Source organism: Cherax quadricarinatus, chromosome 85, assembly GCF_038502225.1.
Source record: "Cherax quadricarinatus isolate ZL_2023a chromosome 85, ASM3850222v1, whole genome shotgun sequence".
In the NCBI taxonomy this organism is placed as follows: domain Eukaryota; kingdom Metazoa; phylum Arthropoda; class Malacostraca; order Decapoda; family Parastacidae; genus Cherax; species Cherax quadricarinatus.
The window spans coordinates 4945460-4965448 of NC_091376.1; the positions used below are offsets into that span (position 1 = coordinate 4945460).

Consider the following 19989-nt stretch of genomic DNA (forward strand, 5'->3'; position numbering starts at 1 on the left):
CGGGATGTACTCCGGGATGTACTCCGGGATGTACTCCGTCCCCTGGGCACAGCATAGGGTACACTACCCGAGCGCATGCAGCGGCGAACATACCGACGCTTCACTGGTGAATATGTTTCCTCACTATCACTACTCGAATGATCGTCGAGCGTAATAAAATCACAATCCACGTCAGAATCATCGTCATTACTGAAGTCAGAGGCCAGGCCACGGGAAAATATTAGTTTTCTCTTACGTTTAGGAACACCCGACCGTGAGTCACGAGTGCCCACACCAGAGGTAGAAGGTCGAGGATCGTCGGGGTTTTCTGCACTATTATCGATATCCTGGTCATTATTTTCGGTCACTAACTTATCAAAGCCGTAGAATTCGTCTTCATTTCCACTTCCATCAGTGTCAGAACTATCAGACAGGAAGAGGAGAGTCCCAATTTTCCGGGGAGTGAGAGCTGACTTGCGACGAGACATGGTGAACAAGGGTGACTGAGCCGGCGTTCCCACAATGCTATGCAGGCGCCTAGATTTTTTGTTTACGGCGCACACCCACGACGCAGACCCATTCTCTCATATGTAGGCCTATGAGCGCTTTCACGCTAAATTTGACGGCGCTAGAATTTTGGCGTAGATCTACGGTTTGGACACTCACCGACCAGCCGTAGATCTACGGTACGGACCCTGAAAGGGTTAAGAGACACCTCAGGATTTGGGATTGTGATAGTCAAAGGGTTAAGGGGCTTTCTGCATGCACACCTAAATGTCACCCAACTCTGTACAAACTTGTATCATGCTGAAATAAAGAATCTTTAATCTTTAAAATGAATCCCACACCAACGTGGCTGTAGCAAACTCTAGCTAGCTGAGTGGTTAACACACTGGTCTGCACTTTTAGGACTTACTTGCTATGGGTTCAGACTTCACTTGCTCCATTGGTTTGTTTGCAATAGTGTTATAATTTCATAAGAACTTACCTTAACATCTGTACCATCAGTTGGCATAAAATCTTCATATATAAAAGAGCCAGTTTTTCTTACTCTACTTTCTGGAGAATAAACACTACTTCTGGAGCCAATCTGAATGACAAAATAAAAAAATTGACATTCAGAAAAAAGGTGATAACCTTTAATTAGCTAGATTTAAAAGGGCATTTAGGAAGTAAAAAAAATAACTGTGGTCTGATATATAATATTCTATGTGTTAATTCAATAATAAAATACTTTATTACCACCATTTCCTGCAATTTTTTTCATATAGTATATAATGATCAGATACAGTGGACAGATATTGATGGTCTGATACAGTACAGGAGAGAGATATAAGAAAAGATAGACAGATTTAGGATCATGTCCATTTATTATTTTCATAATTATATATAAAATCAAACAAATTACACAAGTATTTTCAACTCAAGTTAGTTAAGTTAGTTATGAAGACATAATTTTCATTAAAGTAAAAATCATACATTAACATATGAAGCTAACCTCACTGTTCACATCATGCAGAAATATAAAATAACATACTGAATATATATATACATATATATACATGTAAATGTCGTGCCGAATATGTAAAACTGGTCAATTAGCAAGAACTCATTTAAAATTAAGTCCTTTCAAAAATTTTCTCTTACACGTTTAAAGACATATTTTTTCATTAATGTTAATGTAAAAATTTTTAATTTTGCACCAAAAGAATCTTAGAAAACTTACCTAACCTTATTTTAACAGAAAATTTATTTTAGCCTAACCCAACTAAATATATTTTAGATTTGTTTACAATAATTTAATACTAAACAAACACAGTGAAATATATTTTTTTTGTTAGGTTCAGAATGATTTTGGCAAAATTATTGCATACACAAATTTTCACTTGTCCTTTATTGCAAGATGAGCGTTGCTATTTAAGCCAAGATCGCAAGTTCTGCCTATTCGGCACGACATATATATATATATATATACACACACACACACACGTATATATGTACTTATATATGTACGTATATATATATATATATATATATATATATATATATATATATATATATATATATATATATATATATATATATATATATATATATATATATATATATATATATATAATATATATATATATATATATATACGTATATATATATATATATACGTACATATATATATATATATACGTACATATATATATATACGTACATATATATATATATATATATACGTACATATATATATATATATACGTACATATATATATATATATATATACGTACATATATATATATATACGTACATATATATATATATATACGTACATATATATATATATATACGTACATATATATATATATATACGTACATATATATATATATACGTACATATATATATATATACGTAAATATATATATATATATATATATATATATATATATATATATATATATATTATATATATATACATACGTGTATACATATATACGTATATATACATGTATATACGTGTACAGTGGACCCCCGACTTACAATGGCCTCAATCTACGATAAAGCCAACTTACGATGCATGTCAGCATAAAAATTTGACTCCAACCTACGTTGAAAAACTCGACTTACATCATTCGTCCCGAACGCGGCCGTCTGGTCTGTCTGGCCAGAACGCTTCAGCTGAGCTAGTGTGACATTGTTTACATGCCAGGGCGGACAGTTGCATGCATACATTCGATAAATTTTGTATTACTCCAGTGTTTTTAGTGCTTGTAACTGCTAAATATGCCACCATGGGCTTATTGAGAATACCGAGAAACAATTAGCCCCAGAGGGTTAGCCACCCAGGATAACCCAAGAAAGTCAGTGTGTCATCGAGGACTGTCTAACTTATATCCATTGGGGTCCTTAACCCGTAAACAGTCCAAACGTATATATACATTTTTTCAACATTTGAAAGTATGTAAAAAAAGTAGATCTTCTTTTTGCTTTTTTACATTTGAAAATGTGTAAAAAAACTTTGATCTACTTTTTTTTTTGTTATATTTGAAAATATGTAAAAAAAACCTAGATCTACTTTTGTAGCACTACACATGTGAACGTAGATCTGCTTGGAACGTTTACAGGTTAATCTTGTCCCCCAGGATGCCACCCACACCAGTTGACTAACACCCAGGTGAACAGGAAAAAATGCCTGTAACTAGTGATCATATTGGTGAATTTAAGGCCAGCAAAGGTTGGTTTGAGAGATTTAAGAATCATAGTGGCATACACAGTGTGATAAGGCCTGTTCTGGAAGAAAATGCCAAACAGGACCTACATTACTCAGGAGGAAAAGACATTCCCAGGACACAGTGTCTCATCATTCATCACCACATCTTCATTTAGTATACTAGTACATGCACAATGTATATTGTGCATGTATCCTTTTTTGTGTGTAGGAAAATGTATATTTCACATGGCAAAATTTTTTTTTCATACACTTTTGGGTGTCTTGAACGGATTAATATGATTTCCATTATTTCTTATGGGGAAAATTAATTCGGCTTACGATAATTTCATCTAACGATGTGCTCTTTGGAACGGATTAATATCGTAAGTTGGGGGTCCAGAGTGAGAAAGAGAAAGAGAAAGAGAGAGAGAGAGAGAGAGAGAGAGAGAGTGTGTGTGTGTGTGTGTGTGTGTGTGTGTGTGTGTGTGTGTGTGTGTGTGTGTGTGTGTGTGTGTGTGTGTGTGTGTGTGTGTGTGTGTGTGTGTGTGTGTGTGCGAGTCTGTGTGTGCGAGTCTGTGTGTGCGAGTCTGTGTGTGTGAGTCTGTGTGTATGTTTGTGTTTATGTCTGTGTTTATGTCTGTGTGTATGTCTGTGTGTATGTCTGTGTGTATGTCTGTATGTGTGTCTGTATGTGTATCTGTATGTGTGTCTGTATGTGTGTCTGTGTGTGTGTCTGTGTGTGTGTCTGTGTGTGTGTCTGTGTGTGTGTCTGTGTGTGTGTCTGTGTGTATGTCTGTGTGTATGTCTGTGTGTGTGTGTGTGTGTGTGTACTCACCTAGTTGTACTCACCTAGTTGAGGTTGCGGGGGTCGAGTCCGAGCTCCTGGCCCCGCCTCTTCACTGATCGCTACTAGGTCACTCTCCCTGAGCCGTGAGCTTTATCATACCTCTGCTTAAAGCTATGTATGGATCCTGCCTCCACTACATCGCTTCCCAAACTATTCCACTTACTGACTACTCTGTGGCTGAAGAAATACTTCCTAACATCCCTGTGATTCATCTGTGTCTTCAGCTTCCAACTGTGTCCCCTTGTTACTGTGTCCAATCTCTGGAACATCCTGTCTTTGTCCACCTTGTCAATTCCTCTCAGTATTTTGTATGTCGTTATCATGTCCCCCCTATCTCTCCTGTCCTCCAGTGTCGTCAGGTTGATTTCCCTTAACCTCTCCTCGTAGGACATACCTCTTAGCTCTGGGACTAGTCTTGTTGCAAACCTTTGCACTTTCTCTAGTTTCTTTACGTGCTTGGCTAGGTGTGGGTTCCAAACTGGTGCCGCATACTCCAATATGGGCCTAACGTATACGGTGTACAGGGTCCTGAACGATTCCTTATTAAGATGTCGGAATGCTGTTCTGAGGTTTGCTAGGCGCCCATATGCTGCAGCAGTTATTTGGTTGATGTGCGCTTCAGGAGATGTGCCTGGTGTTATACTCACCCCAAGATCTTTTTCCTTGAGTGAGGTTTGTAGTCTCTGACCCCCTAGACTGTACTCCGTCTGCGGCCTTCTTTGCCCTTCCCCAATCTTCATGACTTTGCACTTGGTGGGATTGAACTCCAGGAGCCAATTGCTGGACCAGGTCTGCAGCCTGTCCAGATCCCTTTGTAGTTCTGCCTGGTCTTCGATCGAGTGTATTCTTCTCATCAACTTCACGTCATCTGCAAACAAGGACACTTCTGAATCTATCCCTTCCGTTATGTCGTTCACGTATACCAAGAACAGCACAGGTCCTAGGACTGACCCCTGTGGAACCCCGCTTGTCACAGGCGCCCACTCTGACACCTCGTCGCGTACCATGACTCGTTGTTTCCTCCCTGTCAGATATTCTCTGATCCATTGCAGTGCCTTTCCTGTTATGTGTGCCTGGTCCTCTAGCTTTTGCAGTAACCTCTTGTGAGGAACTGTGTCGAAAGCCTTCTTGCAGTCCAAAAATACGCAGTCGATCCACCCCTCTCTCTCTTGTCTTACTTCTGTCACCTTGTCATAAAACTCTAGTAGGTTTGTGACACAGGATTTTCCTTCCCTGAAACCGTGCTGGTTGTCAATTATACACTTGTTTCTTTCCAGGTGCCCCACCACTCTCCTCCTGATGATCTTCTCCATGACCTTGTGTGTGTGTGTGTGTGTGTGTGTGTGTGTGTCTGTGTGTGTCTGTGTGTGTGTGTGTGTCTGTGTGTCTGTGTGTCTGTGTGTCTGTGTGTGTGTGTGTCTGTGTGTGTGTGTCTGTGTGTGTGTGTGTCTGTGTGTGTGTGTGTCTGTGTGTGTGTGTGTGTGTGTGTGTGTGTGTGTGTGTGTGTGTGTGTGTGTGTGTGTGTGTGTGTGTGTGTGTGTGTACTCACCTATTTGTGGTTGCAGGGGTCGAGTCCTAGCTCCTGGCCCCGCCTCTTCACCGGTTGCTACTAGACCATCTCTCTCCCCGCTCCATGAGCTTTATCAAACCTCGTCTTAAAACTGTGTATGGTTCCTGCCTCCACTACGTCATTTTCTAGGCTATTCCACTGCCTTACAACTCTATGACTGAAGAAATACTTCCTACTATCTCTCTGACTCATTTGTGTCTTCAACTTCCAATTGTGGCCTCTTGTTTCTGTGTCCCCTCCCTGGAACATCCTGTCCTTGTCCACCTTGTCTATTCCACGCAGTATTTTATATGTCGTTATCATGTCTCCCCTGACCCTCCTGTCCTCCAGTGTCGTCAGGCCGATTTCCCTTAATCTTTCTTCATAGGACATTCCCCTTAGCTCTGGAACTAACCTTGTTGCAAACCTTTGTACTTTCTCTAGTTTCTTGACGTGCTTTATCAAGTGCGGGTTCCAAACAGGTGCTGCATACTGTGTGTGTGTGTGTGTGTGTCTGTGTGTCTGTGTGTGTGTGTGTGTCTGTGTGACTGTGTGTCTGTGTCTGTGTGTGTGTGTCTGTGTGTGTGTCTGTGTGTGTGTCTGTGTGTGTGTGTCTGTGTGTGTGTGTGTCTGTGTGTGTGTGTGTCTGTGTGTGTGTGTCTGTGTGTGTGTGTCTGTGTGTGTGTGTCTGTGTGTGTCTGTGTGTGTCTGCATGTGTCTGCATATGTCTGTGTAAATATATGCATATATATATACACACATACACATATTACACTATATATATATATACTTTTTTTTTTTTGACACACTGGCCATCTTCCACCAAGGTAGGGTGACCAAAAAAAAAGAAACACTATTACCATCAATCTCACTATCACCATCTTGCCAGAGGCACACAGATAAAACAGTTCAGATGTCCCTCTAAATAACAAATATCTCCAAGCTTGTTAAAGCGCAGGCAATGTACTTCCAACCTCCAGGACTCGGGTACGTAGAGCTAACCAATTTCTGTGAATCCCTTCACAAAATGCTACCTTGCTCACACTCCAACAGCTCGTCTGGTCCCCAAAAACAATTTGCTTCCACTCGCTCTTATCTAACATGCTCAAACATGCCTACTGAATGCCCAAGTCCCTTGCACACATAACCTAAACCCCCTCGCTCCATCCTTTCCAAGGACGACCCCTACCCCCGCCTTCCCTCCACTACAAATTTATATGCCCTCCAGGTCATCCTATTTTGCTACATCCTCTCTAAACGATTAGACCACCTCAACAACCCCTCTTGAGCCTTATGGATAATAATTTTAGTAACTCTGCACCTCCTCCTAATCTCCTAACTATGAATTCTCTGCATACTATATACATTACACATTGCTCTCAGACATGAAGTCTTGGATCCAATGCCTCCAACCTCCTCCTCCTCACTGCAACCTCTGACCTCCTCCTCACTGCAACCTCCAACCTCCTCCTCACTGCAACCTCCTCCTCACTTTCATAACCCAAGCTCCTCCCCACTTTCATAACCTCACACCATTATATTCTCATACATATTCCTCTTTGCCTCCAGGGAAAACATTCTTTGTCTCTACCGATACCTCACAATGTACCATCCACCTTTTTCCCTTCATCAATTCTATGGTTTACTCATCATTCATAAACCCATCCACTGATAAGTCCACTCCAAATATCTGAACACACTCACTCCATACTCGTTCCCTCCAATCTGATATTCAATCTCTCATTATCTAACTCATTTGTTACTCTTATCACCTTGCTCTTTCCTATATTAACTTTTTATTGCCTTCTTTTACATACCTGCCTAAATTCATCCACTAACCTTTGCAACTTCTCTTCTGAATCTCCCAAAAGCAGTGTCACCAGAAAAAAGTAATTGTGACAACTCCCATATTGTTCAGATTCCACATATTTTAATCCCACACCTCTTCCCAACACTTCTTTTAAAACTCCATCTATAAATATGTTAAACAACCATGGTGACACTACACATTCAAGTCTAAGGCTTACTTTTACTAGAACGTAATCACCTACTCTCCTACATACCCTAACCAGAGCCTTACTATCCTCATAAAAACTCTTAACAGCATTATGTAACCTACCATCTATTCCATATACTTGCAACATCTGCCACATTGTTTCCCTATTCACCCTATCATATGCCTTTTCTAAATCCATGAAAGCAATGAAAACTTCCCTACCTTTATCTAAATATTGTTCACTTATATGCTTCACTGTAAACACTTGAGCTACATATCCCTTACCCTTTCTAAAGCCTCCTTGGAAATCTGTGATTCTGCTCTCCCTCTTACCCTTCAATTTTTTTAATAATAGCTATCATAAACTTTACCATAAAACTGGGGTAAAATAAGCAGACATCCTCTATGCATGTGAAATCTGACTGACTGTTGAGTGGGATATTTCTCCTTTTACCTACACAGGATGAGGACATTGTTTTAGGGAGGGGGGCCTAGCATCACTTCTTGCTGTAAACAGCTACCTGGCTGTCAGGTGACTTCTGAAAGTGTACCTTACCTTGCTTGCTCTGTGTTTATTGAACAATTTTGGATAATTTTATCATCACATCTTGTCTGGATATTAACTATGGCACCTAAAAGAAATATTAGCGATGCTGGAGATACCAAGAAGAACAGGTATAAAACTATGACTGTTTTGAAAAAAAAAAATGGAAGTGTTAGGCATGCTTGAAGGTGGTTGATTTGATGTGCAGACAATCTGTGCCTTTGGTGTTAGAGAATCAACAATTTATTCAATCAGAGACAATGACATGAAAATAAGAGCTTGTGCAATGAGCAGTCCAGATTGTGACCCCATGTGAAGAATGACAGAGAAGTCAATAAAGGAGAAATAAGACAGAAAAGTTACTGAATATATGACTTGAGCAACAAACAGTGAAGGTTGTTGTATCTAGTGCCTAGATAATAAAGAAGAAATCCTACTAAAAAATACAACTGTGTGAGCAATAAGTAAACCTTCACAAGAGTATTTTTTTAATTCTGGATGGTTTAACAACTTTAAAATGTGCAGTTGGCTGCATACTATGAAGTTTAGTTGTTTAAGTGCATTTGCCAATCATACTACATTGGGAAATTCCCCTGCCAAGTTGGAGGAAATTATTTCTTGAGAATGACTACACCCTAGAATAAGTGCTAAATGCTTATGAGACAGAATTATCTGGAAGCAAATACAATTTAAAGCTTATATTATAATGCAAGAGAAATTTGTACCTGACTTCAAGGCAGTGAAGGATCACTTCAACTTGCTTCTGTGCCCTAATGCATCAGGTGGTTTTAATTGCAAGCCTTTGTTTATTTCTCAGAGAATCATCTCATTTTTGAAGGTAGAAGAAAAAAACCACCTTGCCTGTTATTTGGCTTTCTAACAAAACAGCATGGATTAGTGAGACCCTATTTGCTGATTGCTTCAAGCATTATTTTATTACTTCTGTCAATATGTACTTTTTTCAAAATAATCTCTCCTCTCAAGGTTCTTCACACTCTTAATAATTCCCAGTCATCCTCATATCTTACAGCAAGTGAAGGTATGATTTCATCCTCATATAGAACATCTTTGATACAATCACTTTATTAAGAAGTGATTAAGACATGTAGTAAATGCCACTACACACAAAGTCATGCAGAAACTCACAGCAATGAATGGCAAGTCCAACACTGGAGTGAAAGTTCTGTAATTAACTTAACACTGACCCCTATCTGTATACACTACTGGTATAGCCAAAAGTCCAGAAGACAGTTATATTAACTTTCAGACATATTCGTATTTTGGCTTGACAGTTACAAAACCTAAGTGCATAAATTGCAGGAGAAGACATTTGTAAACTGGAGACCTCCTGTACATGAGTGATTAATTTTTTTTTTTTAACCCTTTCAGGGTCCATGCCGTAGATCAACGGCTTTACGTTCGGGTCCAAACCGTAGATCTAGGCCATGAGCTCAGCTCACTCTGATAAGCTGTGAGTGGTAAATTTGGGCCTAGATATGAGAGAATATATCTATGTGGTATGTGTGCACCACAAAACAAATCCTGCAGCACACAGTGTATAATGAGAGAAAAAAAAAAAGAGACCGTGATTTTCGATTAAAACAGCAACTTTGCAGTGTTTTTTCGTATGTTTTTTATAGTTGTATTTGCGATTTCTTGGTCTTATTTGATAGAATGGAAGACATATTACAGAAATAGAGATGATTTTGATTGGTTTTAGCACTGGAAATGGCTTGAAACTGAGCTCTAAGTAAAATTTTTGCCGATGTTCAAGAGTAAACAAACGACCTCACAAGTCTAATACACACCAGCAGGTGGGTCTAATATACATTCACAAATGTGGTGGTGATATTTATACAATTACTGCAATATTGCATAACAGTAAATCTTCTATTTTTTGGTTTGAATAAAAATTCATTATGTGAATAAAAAATCAAAATGGAATTCATTTGTAAAGCCTCAAAACATAACTAATGAACAGAGGAAATGTTAGTTTAGTGCCAGGAATACCTACATTGTTTATTCTAGGCCCTATTTTGAAATTGGAATATTTTGAGCTTTGTATTAAATTGGCCAAATTACCAAATTCCGATCACTTTATTTTGTAGTTGAAACAGTTGACTTGGCGATTTCTTGTGCTCAATCAATAGAATAGAAGTAATACTAATGAAATAGCTAAGAATTTGGTCGACTGGACCAAAATGGGAGTCAAAGTCGGCAAAATCACCGATTTGTAAATATCGCTGACACATCAAAATTCGCAAGAGCATAATTTCGTCAATTTTCCATCAAATTTCGTACTTTTTTGTTTCATTACCTTCAGAAAAAGATTCTCTACCATTTCAAAAGAAAAAATAACAGAATTTTTTTGGGAAAATTCTTGGACCCTGGTGTGCACTTTGAAATTTGGCCTCTGCACCCTGAAAGGGTTAACAAGTCAGCCATCTCCCACCGAGGCAGGGTGACCCAAAAAGAAAGAAAATCCCCAAAAAGAAAATACTTTCTTCATCATTCAACACTTTCACCTCACTCACACATAATCACTGTTTTTGCAGAGGTGCTCAGAATACAACAGTTTAGAAGCATATATATATGAAGATACACAACATATCCCTCCAAACTGCCAATATCCCAAACCCCTCCTTTAAAGTGCAGGCATTGTACTTCCCATTTCCAGGACCCAAGTCCAGCTATATAAAAATAACCGGTTTCCCTGAATCCCTTCACTAAATATTACCCTGCTCACACTCCAACAGCTCGTCAGGTGCCAAATACCATTCGTCTCCATTCACTCCTAACACGCTCACGCATGCTTGTTAGAAGTCCAAGCCCCTCGCCCATAAAACCTCCTTTACCCCCTCCCTCCAACCTAATATCTATGCAACATTTTTTACCTGTTTGTAGCTACAGGAGCAACACTATGCTTTGGAAGTCCTGGTTTCAATCTTTAACCCTTTCATTATCATGACTCCAAAATTAAAACTCCTAAAAAGTGCAAAAAAAAATTAACAAAATATGGTAACAGATCACGTGTTATCAGATAGTCTACTGTACATGAGCATAAAGTTGGTGCTATAGAAGCACTGTACGCAATTGTGATTTGGAGGTCTACTTTAGCCCAATTCCAATGCTCAAATCAACTCAATTTCTTACTATTTTGCTAGTATGCCTTCATTCAACTGAGTACAAGAAACTGCCAGTTTTACATAAAATTCAACAAATTCAGATTTAAAAACATGAGTCAAAAATAAATTGTAGGCATTCCAACCACTAAAGCAACCTTCCCTTTGTTCATTAACCCTTTCAGTGGCCATCATGTAGAACTACATCACTGAGGCCAGGGGTCCCTCACGTAGTTCTATGTCATGAGCTCAGCTTGCTCAAAGAAGCTGTAAGCGATAAATTCTGGCCTAGATATGAGAGAATGAATCTGTGTGGTGAGTCTGTACAGTATAAAAAAATCCTACCCCATGCAATGCATGATGGGAAATGCAAATTCTGACCACGTTTTGGTTTAAAACTGCAACTCTGAGGTTGTTTCTTAGTATCATTTGATAGAATGGAAGTCACACTACTGAAACAGAGATGATTTTGGTTGGTTTCAGGATTGGAAAAAGCTTGAAATTGGGCTCAAAGTAGCAAAAATATTCGAGTTATGCCAATTTTCCAGAGGCCAGTTAAGGCTCCTCCACACCTCCTGGTCTCTTTTATAGTTTTTTAATAGAGACCATTCAATTCTTGGGATACCATAAACCATGAATAATCATTCCTGGTTATATTTTATTTGGGAAATAAAATAAATCTTCTATCTTTGTGATTATGAATTCAAAATGGAAGGAAAGTTTAATATTGGAGAGGCCTGGGGGTGTGATTAATGAACAGAGGAAATGTTGTTTTAGTGCCAGGAATGTCTACATTGTTTATTTTGCATTCCATTTTTAAATTGGTATTTCTTTAATTTCATGTAAAATTTTCCAAATTACCGACTTCTGTGCACTTAACAGGCTAGTTGTAATAGTTGACTGGGGAGTTTCTAGTGCTCAATCAATAGAACAGAAAGGATGCTAACAAAATAGCTAAGCATTTAGTCAAATGGAGCAATGGAATTGATGTATACCAGGATTAAAAGCGAGCAAAATCACTGATGCATAAATTGTGCTGAGACCACTCACTTGGCACCTGCACAATTCCATAAGTTTTCATCAATTTCATACTTTTGGTCTCATTACCTTCAGAAAAAGATTCCCTATCATTTGAGAAAAAATATTTTTTTTAAAATGTCATCTAAACAGTGAAAGGGTTAATCATGTCTCCAGGCCTCTCCTACATAAAACTCGGGGCCGGAGCTATGAATCGACCCCTGCAACCACAACTAGGCGAGTACACCATTTTGAAACAATCATCACTAAATAAAATCTTCATCTTAGCCTGATTCTTGACTAATAAAATACAACCAACAATGACTAGTCATGATTCAGACTGCTCTAAAAATTGAAGTAGACCAAGTAAAAACCTATAAGAGAGATCAGAGGGGTGAAAAAGGACCACAACTCTCCTTAGGAAAAAATAACCAAAAATCAAGTATTTCTGCATTTTTGAGGCCTATATCAGGCCATTTCCAGTCGAAAACCAACTATAATCATCTCCATTTCAATAGATGTCTTCTGGTCAGTCAACAGCAACAAAGAAACAGCCAGTAAATCACCCAAGGCCTCAAAGTTGCTATTTTAACCTTTTCAGAGTCCATCCCGTAGATCTATGGCTTTGAAGCCAGGGTCCAAACCATAGATCTACGCCATAAGCTCAGCTCTCTCAGATAACCTCTAAGTGGTAAATCTGAGCCTAGACATGAAAGAACACATCTATGTGGTAAGTGTGCACCACATAAAACAAATCCTGCTGCAGGTTGTGCATAATGAGAGAAAAAACTGCAATCATAATTTTGAATTAAAACAGCTACTTTGTGGTGTTTTATCGTATGTTTTTTACAGTTGTAATCGCGATTTTTTGGTCTGATTTGACAGAATGGAATATATATTACAGAAATAGAGATGATTTTGACTGGTTTTAGTACTGAAAATGGCTTGAAACTGAGCTCATATTTGCCGAAATGTTTATTTTTGCTGATGTTCAAGAGTAAACAAATGTTGTCACGAGTCTAATACGAGTCAGCTGGTGGGTCTAATATATGTTCACGAATGTGCTGATATTATTTATACAATTATTACAACATTGCATAAGAGTAAATCTCTATTTTGTGTGAATAAAAATTCATTATGTGAATAAAAATAAAAATGGAATTCATTTGTAAAGACTGAAAATGTAACTAATGAACAGAGGAAATGTTTGTTTAGTGCCAAGAATGCCTGCATTGTTTATTCTGGATCCTATTTTGAAACTGGAATATTTTGAACTTTGTGTTAAACTGGCCAAATTACCAATTTCCTATCACTTTATTGAATAGATGGAACAGCTGACTGGGCAATTTCTTGTGCTCAATCGATAAAACAAAAGTAATACGAACGAAACAGCTAAGAATTTGGTTGACTGGAATAATATAATTGGCCTAAAATGGGAGTCAAAGTCAGCTAAACTGCCGATGCGTAAATATCACTGACGCATCTGAATTCGTGAGAGTGCAATTTTGTCAATTTTCCATCAAATTTTGTACTTTTTTCCTTTATTACCTTCACAAAAATACTCTCTACCATTTCATAAGAAAAATAAAAAAGATTTTTGAAAATTCCTGGACCCTGGCTGTCACTCTGAGATTTGGCCTCTGGACCCTGAAAGGCTAACCTAAACATAACATCAGAGGCTGGTTGTTTCCATCATGAACTGTGTGAGGCAAATTTTTTTTTTTTATACTGTACACACTCATGACACAGACCCATTCTCTCATTCTGATTCCAAATTCCAATCCTTTAACTACATTCCTCCTGAAGACATGCTTGCTGTTGCAATGCATAAGGCCTAGACCAACTTCACTCTCCTTTGTGGCTGTTGTGCACGTGTGCATTACTGACCTCAAAAATGTATATCTACGTGGGACACCATAAAAGAGTTAACCTTTAAGTTGTCAGTGATGTATCAGTATGTTCATGCAGTGAATGTTAGTGACATACTAGTACAAATACAGTGGACCCCCGGTTAACGATATTTTTTCACTTCAGAAGTATGTTCAGGTGCCAGTACTGACCGAATTTGTTCCCATAAGGAATATTGTGAAGTAGATTAGTCCATTTCAGACCCCCAAACATACACGTACAAACGCACTTACATAAATACACTTACATAATTGGTCGCATTCGGAGGTGATCGTTATGCGGGGGTCCACTGTAATTCAAAGTGCCTTTAAGAGGCACGTGAGTTTCCCTGTCTCCTAATATCATGTTTACTTTTTCCCTATAATCTACCTTTTCTATAATTACTATTGCATTTGCTTTGTCTGCTTTTGTAAGGTGAAGTCTACGATATTTCCTTAATTCATGAATTAAGGATATGAATTAAGGAAAGATCGTAGACTTCACCTTACAAAAGCAGACAAAGCAAATGCAATAGTAATTATAGACAAGGTAGATTATAGGGAAAAAATAAACATGATAATAGGAGACAGGGAAACTCACATGCCCCTTTAAGTTTGCCATGAATGGCACATTAATGCCCAGACATGAGACAATCAAGCTGTGTACAGAATGCCCTGTCCCATACAGGACATGATGGGAACAGCTACCTCTCTCAGCATTTGCTAGCCATGACTTCCAGATATAAATCACTCTCTAACCACAACTAACCACTTTCTAATGTGGAGTTTCACAGATCTGAGACAAAAGTGAGTGAAGTTGATGCCAAGAATGCCCATAATACTACTTCAAACCCAATTCACAGATTACAACTCCAGCCTAACAAATTATCTCGTCTGAAGCATGATAATTGCAATCACTACCAATTCCTTCTACTGAAAATAAAATAAAACCTCAGAGATGTTATGTATGTGCTGACACTACAAGGTAACCTCCACAACCCAACACTATAAGATATTAAATAACAAAAAAAGGCACAATACCGTGACTGGAACGATACACAAATAACCCTCACATAAAAGAGAGATATTCAGCATTTTCAAGTCCTGTGAGACACCACTGTGCCTTCCACCTTGTTTTGAGGCTTTCTACACACTACAATAATTGTAATAGCATATAGAATATTTATACACAGTGTACATATGTTAGAAACAGCAAAGAGCTGACATTGGTTAGAAAAGGTTTATGTAAACTAACGTGGAATTTTGTGTTAGAAAATTTGAGTATGAAAACACTTGATAACACAACTAGCGTCCATGTTCTAGTGTTTACAATTAAAAATAAAGCAAAAATAAATAAAAAAATAGACAATATGAAAAAATGAAACACAAGCGTGACTTGCAGTCAAGTGATCCACGACTTTCAACTTCTCGCTTTTCTTAGTTCCATAAGTGTTGGGCAAATTTACTAACTTTTGGTGTCATTACCTTAAGAATATTATTCTCTATTATTTTAGAATTGCAACATAAAAGGAATGTAATTTTGGTGCCTTTGACAGCTTAACCCTTTCAGGGTCCGTGCTGTAGATCTACGAAAGTGAGTTGAGGGTCTAAACCACAGATCTACGCCATGAGCTCAGCTCACTCTGATAAGCTGTGAGCGGTAAATTTGGGCCTAGATATGAGAGAATACATCTATGTGGTATGAGTGCACCACATATAACAAGTCCTGCAGCACAAAGTGCATGAGAGAAAATAACCGTGACCGTAATTTTCGATTAAAATGGCGACTTTCCAGTGTTTTTTCATATGTGTTTTATAGATGTATTTGCGATTTCTTGGTCTCATTTGATAGAATGGAAGATATACAGTGGACCCACACCTTACGATGGCATCGCATTACGTTAAATCCGCCATACGATACATTTTAACGCAAAAATTTTGCCTTGCCTCACGCGATTCGTCCAGGACGCGTCCCACGTGTGGCCTGAGCGAGCCTCAGCTGCCCCGTGGGTGCCAGTGTTTACAAGCCAGCCAGTGCGGTCGCATCCACACATACAATCGGTGCATTTCATGTTATCACAGTGTTTTTAGTGATTGTACCTGCAAAATAAGTCACCATGGGCCCCAAGAAAGCTTCTAGTACCAACCGTGCGGTAAAAAAGGTGAAAATTACTATGGAATTGAAGAAAGAGATAATTGCTAAGTACAAAAGTGGAGTGCGTGTCTCGGAGCTGGCCAGGTTGTATACCAAACCCCAATCAACCATTGCTACTATCGTGGCCAACAAAACGGCGATCAAGGAAGCTGTTCTTGCAAAAGGTGCAACTTCGTTTTCGAAACAGAGATAGCATGTACTCAAAGATGTTGAGAGACTGTTATTGGTGTGGATAAACGAAAAACAGATAGCAGGAGATAGCATCTCTCAAGCGATCATATGTGAAAAGGCTAGGAAGTTGCATGAGGATTTAATTAGAAAAATGCCTGCAACTAGTGGTGATGTGAGTGAATTTAAGGCCAGCAAAGGTTGGTTTGAGAGATTTAAGAATCACAGTGGCATACATAGTGTGATAAGGCATGGTGAGGCTGCCAGTTCGGACCAAAAGGTGGCTGAAAAATATGTGAAGGAATTCAAGGAGTACATAGACAGTGAAGGACTGAAACCTGAACAAGTGTTTAATTGTGACGAAACAGGCCTGTTTTGGAAGAAAATGCCAAACAGGACCTACATTACTCAGGAGGAAAAGGCACTCCCAGGACATAAGCCTATGAAAGACAGGCTTACTCTCTTAATGTGTGCTAATGCTAGCGGTGATTGCAAAGTGAAGCTTTTATTGGTGTATCACTCTGAAACTCCCAGTGTGTTCAGGCAAAACAATGTCCTCAAGGCTAATTTGTGTGTGCTGTGGAGGGCAAACACTAAGGCATGGGTCACTAGGGACTTTTTCTATGACTGGTTACACCATGTATTTGCCCCCACTGTGAAAAATTACCTCCTGGGAAATAAATTGGACCTTAAGTGCCTCCTGGTATTAGACAATGCTCCTGGTCATCCTTCAGACTTGGGAGAGCGACTTTCTGGGGACATGAGCCTCATTAAGGTAAAGTTTTTGCCTCCTAATACCACTCCTCTCCTGCAGCTCATGGACCAGCAGGTCATTTCAAACTTCAAAAACTCTACACAAAAGCTGTTTCAAAAGTGCTTTGAAGTGACCTCAGACACTCGATTGACTAAGAGAGTTTTGGAAAGATCACTTTAGTATCCTCAGTTGTGTAAAACTATAGGTAAGGCTTGGGAGGGAGTGACTAAGAGGACCTTGAACTCTGCTTGGAAGAAACTGTGGCCACATTGTGTAGACAAAAGGGATTTTGTAGGATTTGAGGCTAACCCTGAGAAGCGTATGCCAGTTATGGAATCAATTGTGGCATTGGGGAAGTCCTTGGGGTTGGAGGTTAGTGGGGAGGATGTGGAAGAGTTGGTGGAGGAGGACAATGAAGAACTAACCACTGATGAGCTGCAAGATCATCTTCAACAGCCAGAGGCCAGACCTGAGGAAACTGCTTCGGAGGAGGGGAGAGAGAAATTGAAGAAGTTGCCTACTTCAAAGATTAAGGAAATGTGTGCAAAGTGGCTTGAAGTGCAAACCTTTATGGATGAAAATCACCCTCACACAGCTATTGCAAGCCATGCTGGTGACTATAACAATGACAATGTTGTGAACCACTTTAGACAAATCATAAAGGAACGAGAGGTACAGAGCTCTATGGACAGATATGTTGTGTGACAGAGGTCCAGTGACTCTCAAGCTGGTCCTAGTGGCATTAAAAGAAGAAGGGAAGTAGTAACCCCGGAAAAGGACGTGCTACCTAAAGTCCTAATGGGAGGGGATTCCCCTTCTAAACATTAACAACTTCCACACTCTCCCCTCCTCCCAACTCATCAATCATCACCAGATCTTCAATAAAGGTAAGTGTCAGTTTTTATTTTTATTATCACACTGGCCGATTCCCACCAAGGCAGGGTGGCCCGAAAAAGAAAAACTTTCACCATCATTCACTCCATCACTGTCTTGCCAGAAGGGTGCTTTACAATACAGTTTTTAAACTGCAACATTAACACCCCTCCTTCAGAGTGCAGGCACTGTACTCCCCATCTCCAGGACTCAAGTCCGGCCCGCCGGTTTCCCTGAACCCCTTCATAATGGTTACATTGCTCACACTCAAATAGCACGTCAAGTATTAAAAACCATTTGTCTCCATTCACTCCTATCAAACACGCTCACGCATGCCTGCTGGAAGTCCAAGCCCCTCGCACACAAAACCTCCTTTACCCCCTCCCTCCAACCTTTCCTAGGCCGACCCCTACCCCGCCTTCCTTCCACTACAGACTGATACACTCTTGAAGTCATTCTGTTTCACTCCATTCTCTCTACATGTCCGAACCACCTCAACAACCCTCCCTCAGCCCTCGGGACAACAGTTTTGGTAATCCCGCACCTCCTCCTAACTTCCAAACTACGAATTCTCTGCATTATATTCACACCACACATTGCCCTCAGACATGACATCTCCACTGCCTCCAGCCTTCTCCTCGCTGCAACATTCATCACCCATGCTTCACACCCATATAAGAGCGTTGGTAAAACTATACTCTCATACATTCCCCTCTTTGCCTCCAAGGACAAAGTTCTTTGTCTCCACAGACTCCTAAGTGCACCACTCACCCTTTTCCCCTCATCAATTCTATGATTCACCTCATCTTTCATAGACCCATCCGCTGACACGTCCACTCCCAAGTATCTGAATACATTCACCTCCTCCATACTCTCTCCCTCCAATCTGATATCCAATTTTTCATCACCTAATCTTTTTGTTATCCTCATAACCTTACTCTTTCCTGTATTCACTTTTAATTTTCTTCTTTTGCATACCCTACCAAATTCATCCACCAATCTCTGCAACTTCTCTTCAGAATCTCCCAAGAGCACAGTGTCATCAGCGAAGAGCAACTGTGACAACTCCCACTTTATGTGTGATTCTTTATCTTTTAACTCCACGCCTCTTGCCAAGACCCTCGCATTTACTTCTCTTACAACCCCATCTATAAATATATTAAACAACCACGGTGACATCACACATCCTTGTCTAAGGCCTACTTTTACTGGGAAATAATTTCCCTCTTTCCTACATACTCTAACTTGAGTCTCACTATCCTCGTAAAAACTCTTCACTGCTTTCAGCAACCTACCTCCTATACCATACACGTGTCAATACCATACAAGTGTCAGTTTATGTGTATTAAAATTAATATTTCATGTGGCAAAAGATTTTTTTTTTCATACTTTGTGGTGTCTTGCACGGATTAATTTGATTTCCATTATTTCTTATGGGGAAAATTAATTCACCCTACGATAATTTTGGCATATGATGAGCCCTCAGGAACAGATTAATATCATAAGGTGGGGGGCCATTGTATTACAGAAATAGAGATGATTTTGACTGGTTTTAGTACTGGAAATGATTTGAAACTGAGCTCAAAATAGCAGAAATGTTAAATTTTTTGCCGATGTTCAAGAGTAAACAAACGAACTCACACATCTAATACACACCAGCTGGTGGGTCTAATATACATTCACAAATGTGGTGATATTATTTATACAATTATTACAATATTGCATAACAGTAAATCTTCTATTTTTTTGGTTTGAATAAAAATTCATTATGTGAGTAAAAAATCAAAATGGAATTCATTTGTAAAGCCTCAAAACATAACTAATGAACAGAGGAAATGTTAGTTTAGTGCTAGGAATGCCTGCATTGTTTATTCTGGACCCTATTTTGAAATTGGAAT

The 19989-nt window shown here is 39.1% G+C and overlaps 1 protein-coding gene across 18 annotated transcripts in view; it reads right to left on the bottom strand.

Moving 5' to 3' along the window:
• l(1)G0196 (inositol hexakisphosphate and diphosphoinositol-pentakisphosphate kinase) overlaps positions 1-19989 on the bottom strand; it is a 1071245-nt gene that overhangs the window by 695951 nt on the left and 355305 nt on the right. For all 18 annotated transcript variants that reach the window (XM_070103279.1, XM_070103273.1, XM_070103280.1 and 15 more), the window contains one exon: positions 968-1069. In XM_070103279.1, the coding sequence (XP_069959380.1) occupies positions 968-1069 (102 nt within the window). The remainder of the gene's footprint in view (positions 1-967; positions 1070-19989) is intronic.